At 50.4% G+C, this 18496-nt stretch overlaps 1 protein-coding gene across 1 annotated transcript in view; it reads left to right on the top strand.

Moving 5' to 3' along the window:
* Positions 1-14774: 14774 nt before the first annotated feature.
* tkfc (triokinase/FMN cyclase) overlaps positions 14775-18496 on the top strand; it is a 28362-nt gene continuing 24640 nt past the window's right edge. The window contains 5 exon segments of the mRNA XM_090213331.1: positions 14775-14912; positions 16275-16464; positions 17888-18115; positions 18118-18179; positions 18371-18449. Coding sequence (XP_090069457.1) covers positions 14907-14912; positions 16275-16464; positions 17888-18115; positions 18118-18179; positions 18371-18449 — 565 coding nt within the window. The 5' untranslated portion in view covers positions 14775-14906.

Genomic DNA, 18496 nt, shown 5'->3' with positions numbered 1-18496 from the left:
ACGGGGCAAGCTGATACGGGGCAAGCTGGTACGAGGCAAGCCCGGGTACAAGGCAAGCTGGTACGAGGCAAGCCCGGGTACAAGGCAAGCTGGTACGAGGCAAGCCCGGGTACAAGGCACGCTGGTACGAGGCAAGCTGATACGGGGCAAGCTGGTACGAGGCAAGCTGATACGGGGCAAGCTGGTACGAGGCAAGCTGATACGGGGCAAGCTGGTACAAGGCAAGCTGGTACGAGGCAAGCTGATACGGGGCAAGCTGGTACGAGGCAAGCTGATACGGGGCAAGCTGGTACGAGGCAAGCTGATACGGGGCAAGCTGGTACGAGGCAAGCTGGTACGAGGCAAGCTGATACGGGGCAAGCTGGTACGAGGCAAGCCCGGGTACAAGGCAAGCTGGTACGAGGCAAGCCCGGGTACAAGGCAAGCTGGTACGAGGCAAGCTGGTACGAGGCAAGCTGGTACGAGACAAGCTGATACGGGGCAAGCTGGTACGAGGCAAGCCCGGGTACAAGGCAAGCTGGTACGAGGCAAGCTGGTACGAGGCAAGCTGGTACAAGCCTAACAGTAACAGATCTACACACACTCACAACCGTTTCAGCCAGTCAGCTTTTCTCTTATCTGTATCTGTCAGTTTATACTCCTCTAGTATTCTCAGAGATTGTATGTTTCTACTGTTCTACTGTTTCTACTGTACTCTGGGGGTCAGCTTGTCTCCCTGCAGTGTTCCAGGCTGTCTGCCTTCCTTTGACCTGCCTGCTGGAGAGATGGAGCTGGGACTGGGTGAGAGAGGGAGGGAGAGAGAGAGAGAGCTGGGACTAGGTGAGGGAGGGAGGGAGCTGGGACTGGGTGAGGGGGGGCTGGGACTGGGTGAGAGAGGGAGGGAGGGAGAGAGAGAGCTGGGACTAGGTGAGGGAGGGAGGGAGGGAGGGAGGGAGGGAGGGAGGGAGGGAGGGAGGGAGGGAGGGAGGGAGGGAGGGAGGGAGGGAGGGAGGGAGGGAGGGAGGGAGGGAGCTGGGACTATGTGACAGAGGGAGGGAGGGAGGGAGGGAGAGAGAGAGCTGGGACTAGGTGAGGGAGGGAGGGAGCTGGGACTGGGTGAGGGAGGGAGGGAGGGAGGGAGGGAGAGAGAGAGCTGGGACTAGGTGAGGGAGGGAGGGAGCTGGGACTGGGTGAGGGAGGGAGGGAGGGAGGGAGGGAGGGAGGGAGGGAGGGAGGGAGGGAGGGAGGGAGGGAGGGAGGGAGGGAGGGAGGGAGGGACTAGGTGAGAGAGGGAGGGAGAGAGCTGGGACTGGGTGAGAGAGGGAGGGAGGGAGCTGGGACTGGGTGGGGGGGGCTGGGACTGGGTGAGGGGGGGGGGCTGGGACTGGGTGAGGGGGGGAGCTGGGACTGGGTGAGAGGGAGGGAGGGAGCTGGGACTGGGTGAGAGAGGGGAGGGAGGGAGCTGGGACTGGGTGAGAGAGGGGAGCGAGCGAGGGAGAGATGGAGCTGGGACTGGGTGAGAGAGGGGAGGGAGCGAGGGAGGGAGAGATGGAGCTGGGACTGGGTGAGAGAGGGGAGGGAGCGAGGGAGGGAGAGATGGAGCTGGGACTGGGTGGAAGGGAGGGAGGGAGCTGGGACTGGGTGAGAGGGAGGGAGGGAGCTGGGACTGGGTGAGAGAGGGGAGGGAGGGAGCTGGGACTGGGTGAGAGAGGGGAGGGAGGGAGGGAGAGAGAGATGGAGCTGGGACTGGGTGAGGGGGGAGCTGGGACTGGGTGAGGGGGGAGCTGGGACTGGGTGAGGGGGGAGCTGGGACTGGGTAAATTCCATGTTTGTAATCGGTAAGTTCTATGGGGTGAGAAAGAGCAGTTAGTAATTTAGATCATGTTGTTTTTCTCCTCAGGTATCCATGGTGAGCCTGGCATTAAGAGGTCAAAGGTCAGTGTAATAGTTAGGTTACAGTGTAGGCAGTGTGTTGGCATTAAGAGGTCGAAGGTCAGTGTAATAGTTAGGTTACAGTGTAGGCATTAAGAGGTCAAAGGTCAGTGTAGTAAAGTTAGGTTACAGTGTAGGCATTAAGAGGTCAAAGGTCAGTGTAGTAAAGTTAAGATGCAGTGTAGGCAGTGTGTTCCAAATGGCACTCAATCTGGTTAAAAGTAGTAGTACTGTTTTATTTACCCTTTATTCAACCTCTATTAAACCTCTATTCAACCTTCATTCAACCTTCATTCAACCTCTATTCAACCTCTATTCAACCTTCATTCAACCTTTATTCAACCTTTATTCAACCTCTATTAAACCTCTATTCAACCTTCATTCAACCTTCATTCAACCTCTATTTAACCTTTATTTACCCTTTATTCAACCTTCATTCAACCTTTATTTACCCTTTTCAACGTTCATTCAACCTTCATTCAACCTTTATTCAACCTTCATTCAACCTTCATTCAACCTCTATTCAACCTCTATTCAACCTTTATTCAACCTCTATTTAACCTTTATTCAAACTTTATTTAACCTTTATTCAACCTTTTTTAACTAGGGCAACTCAGTTTAGAACGCATTCTTATTTACAATGACGGCCAAACCCGGGTGGCGCTGCCCTGTCGGTGTGTCGTATTTAATTGGGGCCTGAGACGTTGTTGGTTTGCCATGATGGATCTCTTTTAGGTGACCTCGGCGGATGAGGTGGTGAAGACCATGGTAGACCATATGACCAACCCTGCCAGCCAATCACATCTGTCTCTGAAGTCAGGTACAAGGACCACCGCATTTTAATCAGTGCAAAGTTCAACCGTGTCCCCCTCCTCCTTTGAACCGTGTCCCCCTCCTCCTTTGAACCGTGTCCCCCTCCTCCTTTAAACCGTGTCCCCCTCCTCCTTTGAACCGTGTCCCCCTCCTCCTTTGAGCCGTGTCCCCCTCCTCCTTTGAACCGTGTCCCCCTCCTCCTTTGAACCGTGTCCCCCTCCTCCTTTGAACCGTGTCCTCATCCTTTAAACCGTGTCCCCCTCCTCCTTTAAACTGTGTCCCCATCCTCCTTTAAACCGTGTCCCCCTCCTCCTTTAAAGCGTGTCCCCCTCCTCCTTTAAACCGTGCCCCCCTCCTCTTTTAAACCGTGCCCCCCTCCTCCTTTAAACCATGTCCCCTTCTCCTTTAAACCGTGTCCCCTTCTCCTTTAAACCGTGCCCCCCTCCTCCTTTAAACCGTGTCCCCTCCTCCTAATTTAAACCGTGTCCCCTCCTCCTATAAACCGTGTCCCCCTCCTCCTTTATACCATGTCCCCTCCTCCTCCTTTAAACCGTGTCCCCTCCTCCTTTAAACCGTGTCCCCCCCTCCTACTTTTTAAACCGTGTCACCCTCCTCCTTTATACTGTGTCCCCTCCTCCTCCTTTAAACCGTGTCCCCTCCTCCTTTAAACCGTGTCCCCCCCTCCTACCTCGTCTTCCTAACCGTGTACCCTTCTCCTTTAAACCGTGTCCCCTCCTCCTTTAAACCGTGTCCCCCCCTCCTACCTCGTCTTCCTAACCGTGTACCCTTCTCCTTTAAACCCTGTCCCCCTCCTCCTTTTTAAACAGTACCCCCCTCCTACCTCGACCTCCTAACCGTGTCCCCTCCTCCTTTAAACCGTGTCCCCTCCTCCTTTAAACCGTGTCCATCTCCTCCTTTAAACCGTGTCCCCTCCTTTAAACAGTGTCCCCCTCCTCCTTTAAACCTTGTCCATCTCCTGTTGGAAGAGAGGAGAGATGGAAGAGAGGAGAGGAGAGGTGGAAGAGAGGAGATGGGGAAGAGAGGAGAGGTGGAAGAGAGGAGAGGTGGAAGAGAGGAGAGGTAGAAGAGAGGAGAGGGGGAAGCGAGGAGAGGTGGAAGAGAGTAGAGGTGGAAGAGAGGAGAGGAGAGGTGGAAGAGAGGAGATGGGGAAGAAAGGAGAGGTGGAAGAAAGGAGAGGTGGAAGAGAGGAGAGGAGAGGTGGAAGAGAGGAGATGGGGAAGAGAGGAGAGGTGGAAGAGAGGAGAGGTGGAAGAGAGGAGAGGTAGAAGAGAGGAGAGGGGGAAGCGAGGAGAGGTGGAAGAGAGTAGAGGTGGAAGAGAGGTGGAAGAGAGGAGAGGTGGAAGAGAGGTGGAAGAGAGGAGAGGTGGAAGAGAGGAGAGGTGGAACAGAAGAGAGGTGGAAGAGAGGTGGAAGAGAGGAGAGGGGGAAGCGAGGAGAAGTGGAAGAGATTGGGAAGAGAGGTGGAAGAGAGGAGAGGTGGAAGAGAGGAGAGGGGGAAGAGAGGAGAGGGGGAAGAGAAGAGAGGTGGAACAGAAGAGAGGTGGAAGAGAGGAGAGGAGAGGTGGAAGAGAGGAGAGGTGGAAGAGAGGAGAGGTGGAAGCGAGGAGAGGTGGAAGAGAGTAGAGGTGGAAGAGAGGTGGAAGAGAGGAGAGGTGGAAGAGAGGTGGAAGAGAGGAGAGGTGGAAGAGAGGAGAGATGGAACAGAAGAGAGGTGGAAGAGAGGAGAGGGGGAAGAGAGGAGAGGGGAAAGAGAGGAGAGGGGGAAGAGAGGAGAGGGGGAAGAGAGGAGAGGTGGAAGAGAGGAGAGGTAGAAGAGAGGAGAGGGGGAAGAGAGGAGAGGGGGAAGAGAGGAGAGATGGAACAGAAGAGAGGTGGAAGAGAGGAGAGGTAGAAGAGAGGAGAGGGGGAAGAGAGGAGAGGTGGAAGAGAGGAGAGGTGGAAGAGAGGAGAGGTAGAAGAGAGGAGAGGGGGAAGCGAGGAGAGGTGGAAGAGAGTAGAGGTGGAAGAGAGGTGGAAGAGAGGAGAGGTGGAAGAGAGGTGGAAGAGAGGAGAGGGGGAAGCGAGGAGAGGTGGAAGAGAGGAGAGGTGGAAGAGAGGTGGAAGAGAGGAGAGGGGGAAGCGAGGAGAGGTGGAAGAGAGGAGAGGTGGAAGAGAGGTGGAAGAGAGGAGAGGTGGAAGAGAGGTGGAAGAGAGGGGGAAGAGAGGTGGAAGAGAGGAGGTGGAAGAGAGGAGAGGAGAGGTGGAAGAGAGGAGAGGAGAGGAGAGGGGGAAGAGAGGAGAGGGGGAAGAGAGGAGAGGGGGAAGCGAGGAAAGGGGGAAATCAAATCAAATGTATTTATAAAGCCCTTCGTACATCAGCTGATGTATCAAAGTGCTGTACAGAAACCCAGCCTAAAACCGCAAACAGCAAGCAATGCGGGTGTAGAAGCACGGTGGCTAGGAAAAAAAGAGAGTAGAGGTAGAAGAGAGGGGAGGGGGAAGGATGGAGAGGGGGAGGAGAGGAGAGGGGGAGGAGAGGAGAGGAGAGGTGGAAGAGAACAGAGGGGTTCAGAACAGGGCAGACTAAGGCTGAAAGGAGATCCCAGAAGAACACCTTGACCTGACAGCCTCCTGGCATAGGAAAAAAAGATGACATAGAGGGAGGAGAGGAGGAGCCGAGTTCACATGAGAAGGGTGGAAAGACAGTAGCTCAGAAATAACGGGAGGGAGAGGATGTAAGATTGGCTGAAGTTGACAGGAGACTCTCCTCGGTCTCAGCTCTGGCACAGGAACGAGGGAGGGACAATGTTGGAGGGGTCTTCAAGTACATACACAGAGGACGACAACCCCCCCTCCCCCCGACACACACACACACACTACAAACCCCACAACAAAGGGTACCTCTTCATCCTCCTCTTCATCCTCCTCTACATCCAGTACTTCAGAGCTCGTTGACCCCCGAAAATGTACTCTTCTCCTCTCCCTTCATCCATCTCCCTCATCACTCGCACACAAACAAGTAATTATTACCTGTCAAGGGTTAGGACCCTTTGTTTGGTTCCTCTTTGTTTTCTAGTGGGACCGAGTTTAGTGTCTCGCTGCAAACTCAAGTGTGTGTATGTGTGTCAGAGAACAGAACGTTCCAGAATGTTCCACAGGCGCTGCAGGTCAAATAGCCTAACCTTTTGTAGTAACAAATGGTGGTGCATCTGACGTCACTAAATATAATGTTGGAGAACAGAGAACTAGAGTCTCCTAGCTGGTTACTGACGTCACTAAATATGATGTTGGAGAACAGAGAACTAGAGTCTCCTAGCTGGTTACTGACATCACTAAATATAATGTCGGAGAACAGAGAACTAGAGTCTCCTAGCTGGTTACTGACATCACTAAATATAATGTTGGAGAACAGAGAACTAGAGTCTCCTAGCTGGTTACTGACGTCACTAAATATAATGTTGGAGAACAGAGAACTAGAGCCCAGGCTGGTTACTGACGTCACTAAATATAATGTTGGAGAACAGAGAACTAGAGTCTCCTAGCTGGTTACTGACGTCACTGTGGGAAGAGAGGAGAGTGGGAAGAGAGGAGAGTGGGAAGAGAGGAGAGGTGGAAGAGAAGAGAGGTGGAGGAGAGGGTGAAGAGAGGAGAGGGGGAAGAGAGGAGAGGTGGAGGAGAGGAGAGAGGGAAGAGAGGAGAGGGGGAAGAGAGGAGAGGTGGAAGAGAGGAGAGAGGGAAGAGAGGAGAGGGGGAAGAGAGGAGAGGTGGAAGAGAGGAGAGGGGGAAGCGAGGAGTGATGGAAGCGAGGAGAGGGGGAAGAGAGGAGAGGGGGAAGAGAGGAGAGGTGGAAGAGAGGAGAGGTGGAAGTGAGGAGAGGGGGAAGCGAGGAGGGATGGAAGCGAGGAGAGGGGGAAGAGAGGAGCGGTGGAAGAGAGGAGAGGGGAAGAGAGGAGAGGGGGGAGAGAGGGGGGGGAGAGAGGAGAGGGGGAAGAGATTAGAGGTGGAAGAGAGGAGAGTTGGAATAGAGGAGAGGGGGAAGTGAGGAGAGATGGAAGCGAGGAGAGGGGGAAGAGAGGAGAGGTGGAAGAGAGGAGAGGGGGAAGAGAGGAGAGGGGGAAGAGAAGAGAGGTGGAGGAGAGGTTGAAGAGAGGAGAGGGGGAAGAGAGGAGTGGAGAGGGGGAAGAGAGGAGAGGGTGAAGAGAGGAGAGGGTGAAGAGAGGAGAGGTGGAAGAGAGGTGGAAGAGAGGAGAGGGGGAAGCGAGGAGAGGTAGAAGAGAGGAGAGGTGGAAGAGAGGAGAGATAGAAGAGAGGAGAGGGGGAAGTGAGGAGAGGTGAAAGAGAGGTGGAAGAGAGGTGGAAGAGAGGTGGAAGAGAGGAGGGGTGGAAGCGAGGAGAGGTGGAAGAGAGGAGAGGTGGAAGAGAGGTGGAAAAGAGGTGGAAGAGAGGTGGAAGAGAGGAGAGATGGAAGAGAGGAGAGGAGAGGTGGAAGAGAGGTGGAAGAGAGGTGGAAGAGAGTAGAGGTGGAAGAGAGGACAGGAGAGGTGGAAGAGAGGAGAGGAGAGGGGGAAGAGAGGAGAGGGGGAAGAGAGGAGAGTGGGAAGAGAGGAGAGGTGGAAGAGAAGAGAGGTGGAGGAGAGGGTTACGAGAGTAGAGGGGGAAGAGTGGAGAGGGGGAAGAGAAGAGAGGTGGAAGAGAGGAGGTGGAAGAGAGGAGAGATGGAAGAGAGGAGAGGAGAGGTGGAAGAGAGGTGGAAGAGAGGAGAGGTGGAAGAGAGGAGAGGAGAGGTGGAAGAGAGGAGAGGGGGAAGAGAGGAGAGGTGGAAGAGAGGAGAGGTGGAAGAGAGGAGAGGTGGAAGAGAGGCGAGGTGGAAGAGAGGAGAGGTGGAAGAGAGGTGGAAGAGAGGAGAGGGGGAAGCGAGGAGAGGTGGAAGAGAGGGGGAAGAGAGGTGGAAGAGAGGAGAGGTGGAAGAAAGGAGAGGAGAGGTGGAAGAGAGGAGAGGGGGAAGAGAGTAGAGGGGGAAGAGAAGAGAGGTGGAACAGAAGAGAGGTGGAAGAGAGGAGAGGAGAGGTGGAAGAGAGGAGAGGTGGAAGAGAGGAGAGGTAGAAGAGAGGAGAGGGGGAAGCGAGAAGAGGTGGAAGAGAGTAAAGGTGGAAAAGAGGTGGAAGAGAGGAGAGGTGGAAGAGAGGTGGAAGAGAGCAGAGGTGGAAGAGAGGAGAGGAGAGGTGGAAGAGAGGAGAGGGGGAAGAGAGGAGAGGTGGAACAGAAGAGAGGTGGAAGACAGGAGAGGTGGAAGAGAGGAGAGGTGGAAGAGAGGAGAGGGGGAAGCGAGGAGAGGTGGAAGAGAGTAGAGGTGGAAGAGAGGTGGAAGAGAGGAGAGGGGGAAGCGAGGAGAGGTGGAAGAGAGGAGAGGTGGAAGAGAGGTGGAAGAGAGGGGGGAGAGAGGTGGAAGAGAGGAGAGGAGAGGGGGAAGAGAAGAGAGGTGGAACAGAAGAGAGGTGGAAGAGAGGAGAGGAGAGGTGGAAGAGAGGAGAGGTGGAAGAGAGGAGAGGTGGAAGAGAGGAGAGGTGAAAGAGAGGTGGAAGAGAGGAGAGGGGGAAGCGAGGAGAGGTGGAAGAGAGGAGATGTGGAAGAGAGGTGGAAGAGAGGAGAGGGGGAAGCGAGGAGAGGTGGAAGAGAGGAGAGGTGGAAGAGAGGTGGAAGAGAGGGGGAAGAGAGGTGGAAGAGAGGAGGTGGAAGAGAGGAGAGGAGAGGAGAGGTGGAAGAGAGGAGAGGAGAGGAAAGGTGGAAGAGAGGAGAGGGGGAAGAGAGGAGAGGGGGAAAAGAGGAGAGGGGGAAGCGAGGAAAGGGGGAAATCAAATCAAATGTATTTATATAGCCCTTCGTACATCAGCTGATATCTCAAAGTGCTGTACAGAAACCCAGCCTAAAACCGCAAACAGCAAGCAATGCAGGTGTAGAAGCACGGTGGTTAGGAAAAAAAGAGAGGAGAGGTAGAAGAGAGGGGAGGGGGAAGAATGGAGAGGGGGAAGAGAGGAGAGGGGGAGGAGAGGAGAGGAGAGGGGGAAGAGAACAGAGGGGTTCAGAACAGGGCAGACTAAGACTGAAAGGAGATCCCAGAAGAACACCTTGACCTGACAGCATCCTGGCATAGGAAAAAAGGATGACATAGAGGGAGGAGAGGAGGAGCCGAGTTCACATGAGAAGGGTGGAAAGACAGTAGCTCAGAAATAACGGGAGGGAGAGGATGTAAGATTGGCTGAAGTTGACAGGAGACTCTCCTCGGTCTCAGCTCTGGCACAGGAAAGAGGGAGGGACAATGTTGGAGGGGTCTTCAAGTACATACACAGAGGACGACAACCCCCCCTCCCCCCTACACACACACACACACTACAAACCCCACAACAAAGGGTACCTCTTCATCCTCCTCTTCATCCTCCTCTACATCCAGTACTTCAGAGCTCGTTGACCCCCGAAAATGTACTCTTCTCCTCTCCCTCCATCCATCTCCCTCATCACTCGCACACAAACAAGTAATTATTACCTGTCAAGGGTTAGGACCCTTTGTTTGGTTCCTCTTTGTTTTCTAGTGGGACCGAGTTTAGTGTCGCGCTTCTAACAGGCTAATTGACATCATTTGAGTCAATTGGAGGTGTACCTGTGGATATATTTCAAGGCCTACCTTCAAACTCAGTGCATCTTTGCTTGACATCATAGGAAAATAAAAAAAAATCAGCCAAGACCTCAGAAAAAAATTGTCTGGTTCATTTTGGGAGCAAGTTCCAAACACCTGAAGGTGTACAAACAATAGTACGCAAGTATAAACACCATGGGACCACTCAGCTAGTCATACCGCTCAGGAAGGAGACGCGTTCTGTCTCCTAGAGATTAACGTACTTTGGTGCGAAAAGTGCAAATCAATCCCAGAACAACAGCAGAGGACTTTGTGAAGATGCTGGAGGAAACAGGTACAAAAGTATCTATATCCACAGTAAAACGAGTCCTATATCGATATACCCTGAAAGGCCGCTCAGCAAGGAAGAAGCCAATGCCCCAAAACTGCTATAAAAAAGCCAGTTCGCAACTGCACATGGGGACAAATATCGTACTTTTTGGAGAAATGTCCTCTGGTCTGATGAAACAAAAATTGAACTGTTTGGCCATAATGACCATCGTTATGTTTGGAGGAAAAAGGTGGCGGCTTGCAAGCTGAAGAACACCATCCCAACCGTGAAGCACAGGGGTGGCAGCATCATGTTTAAATGTAGTTTAAGTTTGAGTTTAAATGTGTTTGGCTAAGGTGTATGTAAACTTCGGACTTCAACCGCATGATGTTGGAGTACAGAGAACTAGAGTCCCCTGGTTGGTTACTTCATCAGGAACACACAGAGGAGAGGTTGAGAGAGGGGGGGGGGGGGGTTGTGACGGTAAATTAGGACACCTGTCTGTTTATTCTGACAGGATTATTTGCCAATAAGGAGCTTTGAGAAGCAAGACACAAGTCACACAGAGTGTGTGTGTGTGTGTGTGTGTGTGTGTGTGTATGTGTGTGTGTGTGTGTGTGTGTGTTTGGTAACTAGAGGCAGGTGGTCCATCTTCCTCTACTTCACAGACGGAGAATGTGGTTCCCATTAGTGTGTGTGGAACTACTGAAAATGCACTACTGGCATTGAACTTAGAGAGACAGAGGAACAGAGAGGAGGGAGAGAAAGAGAGAGAGATGAGCAAGAGAGGGGGGAGGATACCTTTCAGGACAAGACAAGACAAAATTAAGGAAAAGAAGGTTGCACAATTTAGACATGAACCCATCTGAACCCTCATCCTCCACCCCTCCTCATCTGAACCCTCATCCTCCACCCCTCCTCATCTGAACCCTCATCCTCCACCCCTCCTCATCTGAATCCCCGTCCTCCACCCCTCCACTCTCCCTCCACTCTCCCTCATCTGAACCCCCATCCTCCACCCCTCCTCATCTGAACCCTCATCCTCCACCCCTCCTCATCTGAACCCCCATCCTCCTCCTCTCCTCTCTCCTCCCTCCTCCTCTCTCCCTCCTCCTCCTCTCCTCTCTGTGGTAGTAGACAATGGCTCCATTATAAGGAGGTCTGGATGGATGCTACTATTTATTTTCTGAGCCTGCATCCCAATTGGCACACTATCCCCTATATAATGCACTAATTTTGACCAGGGTCCTATGGGGCAGTGGTCACACTAGTGCACTAGATAGGGAATAGGGAGCCAGTTGGGATGGAACCAGACCCTTCGTTAGAGAAATTAAAACAATTATAGAGCAAGAATCGGTCCATCTGTCCTTGTGTGCGTGTGTGCTAAGAGTCTACTGCTATTAGCGGTTTGGTATGATGGGGGGTTGGGTGGGGGGAGGGGGGGGAGGTTGAGTAAGACAGGAAAACAGACAGAATAGAGACGTGGAAAGAGAAGAGGATTAAAGTAGTGGAAGATGAGGAGAGGAGAGGAGAGGAGAGGAGAGGAGAGGAGAGGAGAGGAGAGGAGAGGAGAGGAGAGGAGAGGAGAGGAGAGGAGAGGAGAGGAGAGGAGAGGCAGGCAGGCAGGAGAGTGTCGGTTATTGATCTATTCTATGAGGTTACCTGAGTTTAAATGCGGGTCTAACATCAGATATTATAGGTCAAATCACATGTTATTTGTCACAGGCAACAGGTGTAGTAGACCTCACAGTGAAATGCTGAATACAACAGGTGTAGTAGACCTTACAGTGAAATGATGAATACAACAGGTGTAGTAGACCTTACAGTGAAATGCTGAATACAACAGGTGTAGTAGACCTTACAGTGAAATGCTGAATACAACAGGTGTAGTAGACCTTACAGTGAAATGCTGAATACAACAGGTGTAGTAGACCTTACAGTGAAATGCTGAATACAACAGGTATAGTAGACCTTACAGTGAAATGCTGAATACAACAGGTGTAGTAGACCTTACAGTGAAATGCTGAATACAACAGGTGTAGTAGACCTTACAGTGAAATGCTGAATACAACAGGTGTAGTAGACCTTACAGTGAAATGCTGAATACAACAGGTGTAGTAGACCTTACAGTGAAATGCTGAATACAACAGGTGTAGTAGACCTTACAGTGAAATGCTGAATACAACAGGTGTAGTAGACCTCACAGTGAAATGCTGAATACAACAGGTGTAGTAGACCTCACAGTGAAATGCTGAATACAACAGGTGTAGTAGACCTCACAGTGAAATGCTGAATACAACAGGTGTAGTAGACCTTACAGTGAAATGCTGAATACAACAGGTGTAGTAGACCTCACAGTGAAATGCTGAATACAACAGGTGTAGTAGACCTTACAGTGAAATGCTGAATACAACAGGTGTAGTAGACCTGACAGTGAAATACTAAATACAACAGGTGTAGTAGACCTCGCAGTGAAATGCTGAATACAACAGGTGTAGTAGACCTCACAGTGAAATACTAAATACAACAGGTGTAGTAGACCTCACAGTGAAATGCTGAATACAACAGGTGTAGTAGACCTTACAGTGAAATGCTGAATACAACAGGTGTAGTAGACCTTACAGTGAAATGCTGAATACAACAGGTGTAGTAGACCTCACAGTGAAATACTAAATACAACAGGTGTAGTAGACCTCACAGTGAAATGCTGAATACAACAGGTGTAGTAGACCTTACAGTGAAATGCTGAATAAAACAGGTGTAGTAGACCTTACAGTGAAATGCTGAATACAACAGGTGTAGTAGACCTTACAGTGAAATGCTGAATACAACAGGTGTAGTAGACCTTACAGTGAAATGCTGAATACAACAGGTGTAGTAGACCTTACAGTGAAATGCTGAATAAAACAGGTGTAGTAGACCTTACAGTGAAATGCTGAATACAACAGGTGTAGTAGACCTCACAGTGAAATGCTGAATACAACAGGTGTAGTAGACCTTACAGTGAAATGCTGAATACAACAGGTGTAGTAGACCTTACAGTGAAATGCTGAATACAACAGGTGTAGTAGACCTTACAGTGAAATGCTGAATACAACAGGTGTAGTAGACCTCACAGTGAAATACTAACTTACAAGCCCTTAACCAACAATGCAGTTTTAAGAAAATACCTAAAAAATCAAATTTAAAAAAAGTAAGAGATAAGAAAAACAAATAATTAGATATGGAGCCTATCACTAACTAACAGATCTAGGATCAGATAATATAGATCAGAGATATGGAGCCTATCACTAACTAACAGATCTAGGATCAGATAATATAGATCAGAGATATGGAGCCTATCCCTAACTAACAGATCTAGGATCAGATAATATAGATCAGAGATATGGAGCCTATCACTAACTAACAGATCTAGGATCAGATAATATAGATCAGAGATATATAGCATATCACTAACTAACAGATCTAGGATCAGATATTATAGATCAGAGCTATATAACTTATCCCTAACTAGCAGCTCTAGGATCATATATTATTTGAGCCCTCTAATGGTTCAGTGTGAATCTAGGGTTAGATTATCTGATCTTAGATCTGTGGTTAGGTAATAGCTACAGCTACTTTTATATGACGCTACAACTACAGCTCTACCTCTGTGCTCTACTGACACCTATAGGAAAACAGTGAAATTACACCAGAGAATACCTGAAAGACAATTAAGGTACTCTCTCAATTTAAGGTGCTTTATTGACATGGGAAACATATGTTTACATTGCCAAAGGAAGTGAAATGAACAGTAAACATTACACTCACAGAAGTTCCAAAAGAATAAAGACATTTCAAATGTCATATTATGTCTATATACAGTGTTGTAACGATGTGCAAATAGTTAAAGTACCAAAGGGAAAATACATAAACATAAATATGGGTTGTATTTACAATAGTGTTTGTTCTTCACTGGTTGCCCTTTTCTCGTGGCAACAGGTCACACATCTTGCTGCTGTGATGTCACACTGTGGTATTTCACCAAGTAGATATGGGAGTTTATCAAAATTGGGTTTATTTTCTAATTCTTTGTGAGCCTGTGTTTAATCTGAGGGAAATATATGTGTCTCTAATATGGTCAAAAATTTGGCAGAAGGTGCAGCTCAGTTTCTACCTCGTTTTGTGGGCAGTGTGAACAGCTGAAGTTGGAAGTTTAAATCGTCGTCATGGAAATGACCGGACCAAGGTGTAGCAACTTTTTATTTGTTTATAAATGTCACCAACAAAACAAAAAAACAAAACGACCCTGAAGAAGAAAATTCGTCAATCATTATTTCAGTAACTTCATAAATGTGATAACGCCCTCGAAGCCGGTGTTTGGAAGATACAGTGCCTTGCGAAAGTATTCGGCCCCCTTGAACTTTGCGACCTTTTGCCACATTTCAGGCTTCAAACATAAAGATATAAAACTGTATTTTTTTTTTGTGAAGAATCAACAACAAGTGGGACACAATCATGATCACCGTTTGTCTTTACTGTTAGGATATATCAGTTATCCTGTCAGAGCTGCAGAATCCACTGCGTTTATGACCATGTCGCATCAGTGTGTAGGAGGGCATGAGACAGATGTGTGTAATGTCGGGTTAGTTGGAATGGGTATTTTTATATTACCATTTTTCCCATTTTGTATCACAAAGTATAATAGTTTTATATTATAGTCCAGTTGAGGGCGATAATGCGACTTTTTGGATGCCATCCGCAGGTTAAACCCCACCGAAGAAGAACTGCGCATCACCAGCGCAGATATTTTACCGGATGTATAAATGTGAAGCATCCGTTTGGGGTTTCCACGGTAGTGAGAGGAAGCCCAGTGTCCGGCAGTGGGAGAAGATGGAACGATATGGATTTTGGCCTACATTTTGCACATTTTCTCATCGATTAAACATTTGATCTCAATACCATGTTCAGTTCCAAAAAAATAGAATATGTTACGAATGTTACCCTTTGTTCAAGTTTTTAAAAATAGTGTTGTTTAGAAGGAGTGCAAAGAGTAGGCGTTCCCTAACTGAAATATGCAAATATATGTGCTAGAACGCGCCAATAGAATCGCTCTAGCTCGGGCTTGGCTCTGCCCACAATGACTCATTTGTTCCTGTCTGAAACGACAGGCTTGTGGTCTATCTTGGTCTAGTTATAATGTCTGTGTCACTGGCGTGAGGTTCAACGTGCAAAGCGTCAGAAGAAAACAACAGCAGAAGCATGAAGGTAAGATAACTGCAAGATAACTATTAAATAAACATCTCTTAAACCCAATTAAAACGTACACATGAACGGCCTGTTTCAATGCAAAGTCACGGAATGCTGTAAATACATTGTCTTGGGATGCTTTTGAACAGAGTAGCCTGCAGAATGGTGAGCCCTTCGTGATTGCATGGCAGACACAGGTTCAAGTCAAGGAACATAGTCCATTTATTGCCATTAGTGCAAAAGGACAAATGTAGCTAACGAGAGGCTTAGGCCTTCGATCTTTGGCCTCTTGTTTTGTACAGTATTACATGATCTGGGTCAGTGTTGTAGTCTGTTACAGGGTCAGTCTGTTACAGGGTCAGTGTTGTAGTCTGTTACAGGGTCAGTGTTGTAGTCTGTTACAGGGTCAGTGTTGTAGTCTGTTACAGGGTCAGTGTTGTAGTCTGTTACAGGGTCAGTGTTGTAGTCTGTTACAGGGTCAGTGTTGTAGTCTGTTACAGGGTCAGTGTTGTAGTCTGTTACAGGGTCAGTGTTGTAGTCTGTTACAGGGTCAGTGTTGTAGTCTGTTACAGGGTCAGTGTTGTAGTCTGTTACAGGGTCAGTGTTGTAGTCTGTTACAGGGTCAGTCTGTTACAGGGTCAGTGTTGTAGTCTGTTACAGGGTCAGTCTGTTACAGGGTCAGTGTTGTAGTCTGTTACAGGGTCAGTGTTGTAGTCTGTTACAGGGTCAGTGTTGTAGTCTGTTACAGGGTCAGTGTTGTAGTCTGTTACAGGGTCAGTGTTGTAGTCTGTTACAGGGTCAGTGTTGTAGTCTGTTACAGGGTCAGTGTTGTAGTCTGCTACAGGGTCAGTGTTGTAGTCTGTTACAGGGTCAGTGTTGTAGTCTGCTACAGGGTCAGTGTTGTAGTCTGTTACAGGGTCAGTCTGTTACAGGGTCAGTGTTGTAGTCTGTTAGAAGGTCAGTGTTGTAGTCTGCTACAGGGTCAGTGTTGTAGTCTGTTACAGGGTCAGTGTTGTAGTCTGCTACAGGGTCAGTGTTGTAGTCTGCTACAGGGTCAGTGTTGTAGTCTGTTACAGGGTCAGTGTTGTAGTCTGTTACAGGGTCAGTGTTGTAGTCTGCTACAGGGTCAGTGTTGTAGTCTGTTACAGGGTCAGTCTGTTACAGGGTCAGTGTTGTAGTCTGTTACAGGGTCAGTGTTGTAGTCTGTTACAGGGTCAGTGTACCATGTAGCCTAGCCTCTGTAGGTCTATATATCAGATGGTACAGGCTTTGGGCCTTATCTCTCTCCTCTCCTACGTCTCTCCTCTTCCTCCGTCTCTCCTCTTCCTCCGTCTCTCCTCTTCCTCCGTCTCTCCTCTTCCTACGTCTCTCCTCTCCCAGCCCCAACAGAAGTTGTTAAACTCAGTAGACCGCTGTGTAGACGAGGCCCTGGAAGGCATTGTCTCTAGCTCTGGATGTCTCTCTCTGCTGAGGGGCCACAGGGTGGTGGTCAGGGCTGATCTGGAGGCCCTCAAGGGCCGGGTGGCCCTGCTGTCTGGAGGGGGGTCTGGACACGAGCCAGCACATGCAGGTAGGACACTCGTTTACCTGTAGAGACACATTCAGACACCAACGTTGTAAATCCAGGGGAAGCCCTGACTGGGACTCGAACCTGAGTTCAGCGACTGTCAACCCAACCGTTCTTAATGAGGTCTCTAGGTGTTGGTTTGTATACACACAGTCCCTCTCTGCTGAGGGGCCACATGGTGGTGGTCAGGGCTGGCCTGGAGGTCCTCAGGGGACGAGTGGCCCTGCTCTCTAGAGGGGGGCCTGGGCACGAGCCAGCACAGACAAGTACTCTCTCTCTCTCTGTCTCTGATCTCCCACCCCCCTCTCTCCTTGTCTGTCGATCCCTCCCCTTCTCCCTCTCTCTGCTTCCTCCTCCTCTCTCTCTGTCTATCTCTGACCCCTCCCCTTCTCCCTCTCTCTCCCCCTCTCTCTCCCCCCGTCTCTCCCTCCCCTTCTCCCCTCTATCTTCCCCTATCTCTCTGTCTCTCTCTGATCCCCCACCCCTCTCCCTCCCCTTCTCCCTCTCTCTCCCCCTCTCTCTCCCCCCGTCTCTCCCTCCCCTTCTCCCTCTATCTTCCCCTATCTCTCTGTCTCTCTCTGATCCCCCACCCCTCTCCCTCTCTCTCCCCCTCTCTCTCCCCCCGTCTCTCCTCCCCTTCTCCCTCTATCTTCCCTCTATCTCTCTGTCTCTCTCTGATCCCCCACCCCTCTCCCTCCCCTTCTCCCTCTCTCTCCCCCTCTCTCTCCCCCCGTCTCTCCCTCCCCTTCTCCCTCTATCTTCCCCTATCTCTCTGTCTCTCTCTGATCCCCCACCCCTCTCCCTCCCCTTCTCCCTCTCTCTCCCCCTCTCTCTCTCCCCCCGTCTCTCCCTCCCCTTCTCCCTCTATCTTCCCCTATCTCTCTGTCTCTCTCTGATCCCCCCACCACTCTCCCTCCCCTTCTCCCTCTCTCTCCCCCTCTCTCTCCCCCGTCTCTCCCTCCCCTTCTCCCTCTATCTTCCCCTATCTCTCTGTCTCTCTCTGATCCCCCACCCCTCTCCCTCCCCTTCTCCCTCTCTCTCCCCCTCTCTCTCTCCCCCCGTCTCTCCCGTCCCCTTCTCCCTCTATCTTCCCCTATCTCTCTGTCTCTCTCTGATCCCCCAACCCCTCTCCCTCCCCTTCTCCCTCTCTCTCCCCGTCTCTCCCTCCCCTTCTCCCTCTCTCCCCCCGTCTCTCCCTCCCCTTCTCCCTCTATCTTCCCCTATCTCTCTGTCTCTCTCTGATCCCCCACCCCTCTCCCTCCCCTTCTCCCTCTCTCTCCCCGTCTCTCCCTCCCCTTCTCCCTCTCTCCCCCCGTCTCTCCCTCCCCTTCTCCCTCTATCTCTCTGTCTCTCTCTGATCCCCCACCCCTCTCCCTCCCCCTTCTCCCTCTCTCTCCCCGTCTCTCCCCCCCCCCCCCCCCCCCAGGGTACATAGGTAGCGGTATGCTATCAGCAGCGGTTGCAGGTGGTGTCTTTGCCTCCCCTCCCCCGGCCAGTGTTCTAGCGGCCATTTTGTCTCTACGTGACGCGGGGGTGTCGGGAGTTCTACTCATCGTTAAGAACTACACCGGAGACCGCCTCAACTTCGGCCTCGCTGCGGAACAGGCCCGTAACCGTGGCGTCGCAGTCGCAATGGTGATTGTCGCCGACGACTGTGCTTTGATCGACCCAGTAAGGCGGGGAGGAGGGGCCTGTGTGGGACGGTGTTCGTTCACAAGGTAATGGATAATAGATCAGTGTTTCATCTCCTTTTTGACCGTGTTATAAATGACAGAAGTATAGCATTTTTATGTTTAGATATGTAGGATTTTAAACACTGACTTCAACTTTAACCCCGATCATCTAGGACTGTTTTGGTGTTAACACGTCCTATGAAAGAAAGTCATTGATCTTTTTTCCTCTCGCTCAGCTTGCTGGGGCTCTGGCTGAAGAAGGTTGTCCATTGGACGAGATTGTCTCCAAGGTGACAGAGGCAGTGAAGGGCATTGGTGAGATCTACACACACCGACAACCGTTTCAGCCAGTCAGCTTTTCT

This window comes from Oncorhynchus mykiss, chromosome 21, assembly GCF_057628025.1.
Source record: "Oncorhynchus mykiss isolate SJ-2025 chromosome 21, ASM5762802v1, whole genome shotgun sequence".
Classification (NCBI taxonomy): domain Eukaryota; kingdom Metazoa; phylum Chordata; class Actinopteri; order Salmoniformes; family Salmonidae; genus Oncorhynchus; species Oncorhynchus mykiss.
The sequence above is the reverse complement of the archived record's forward strand: the minus strand, read 5'-3'. Positions and strand labels throughout refer to the sequence as shown.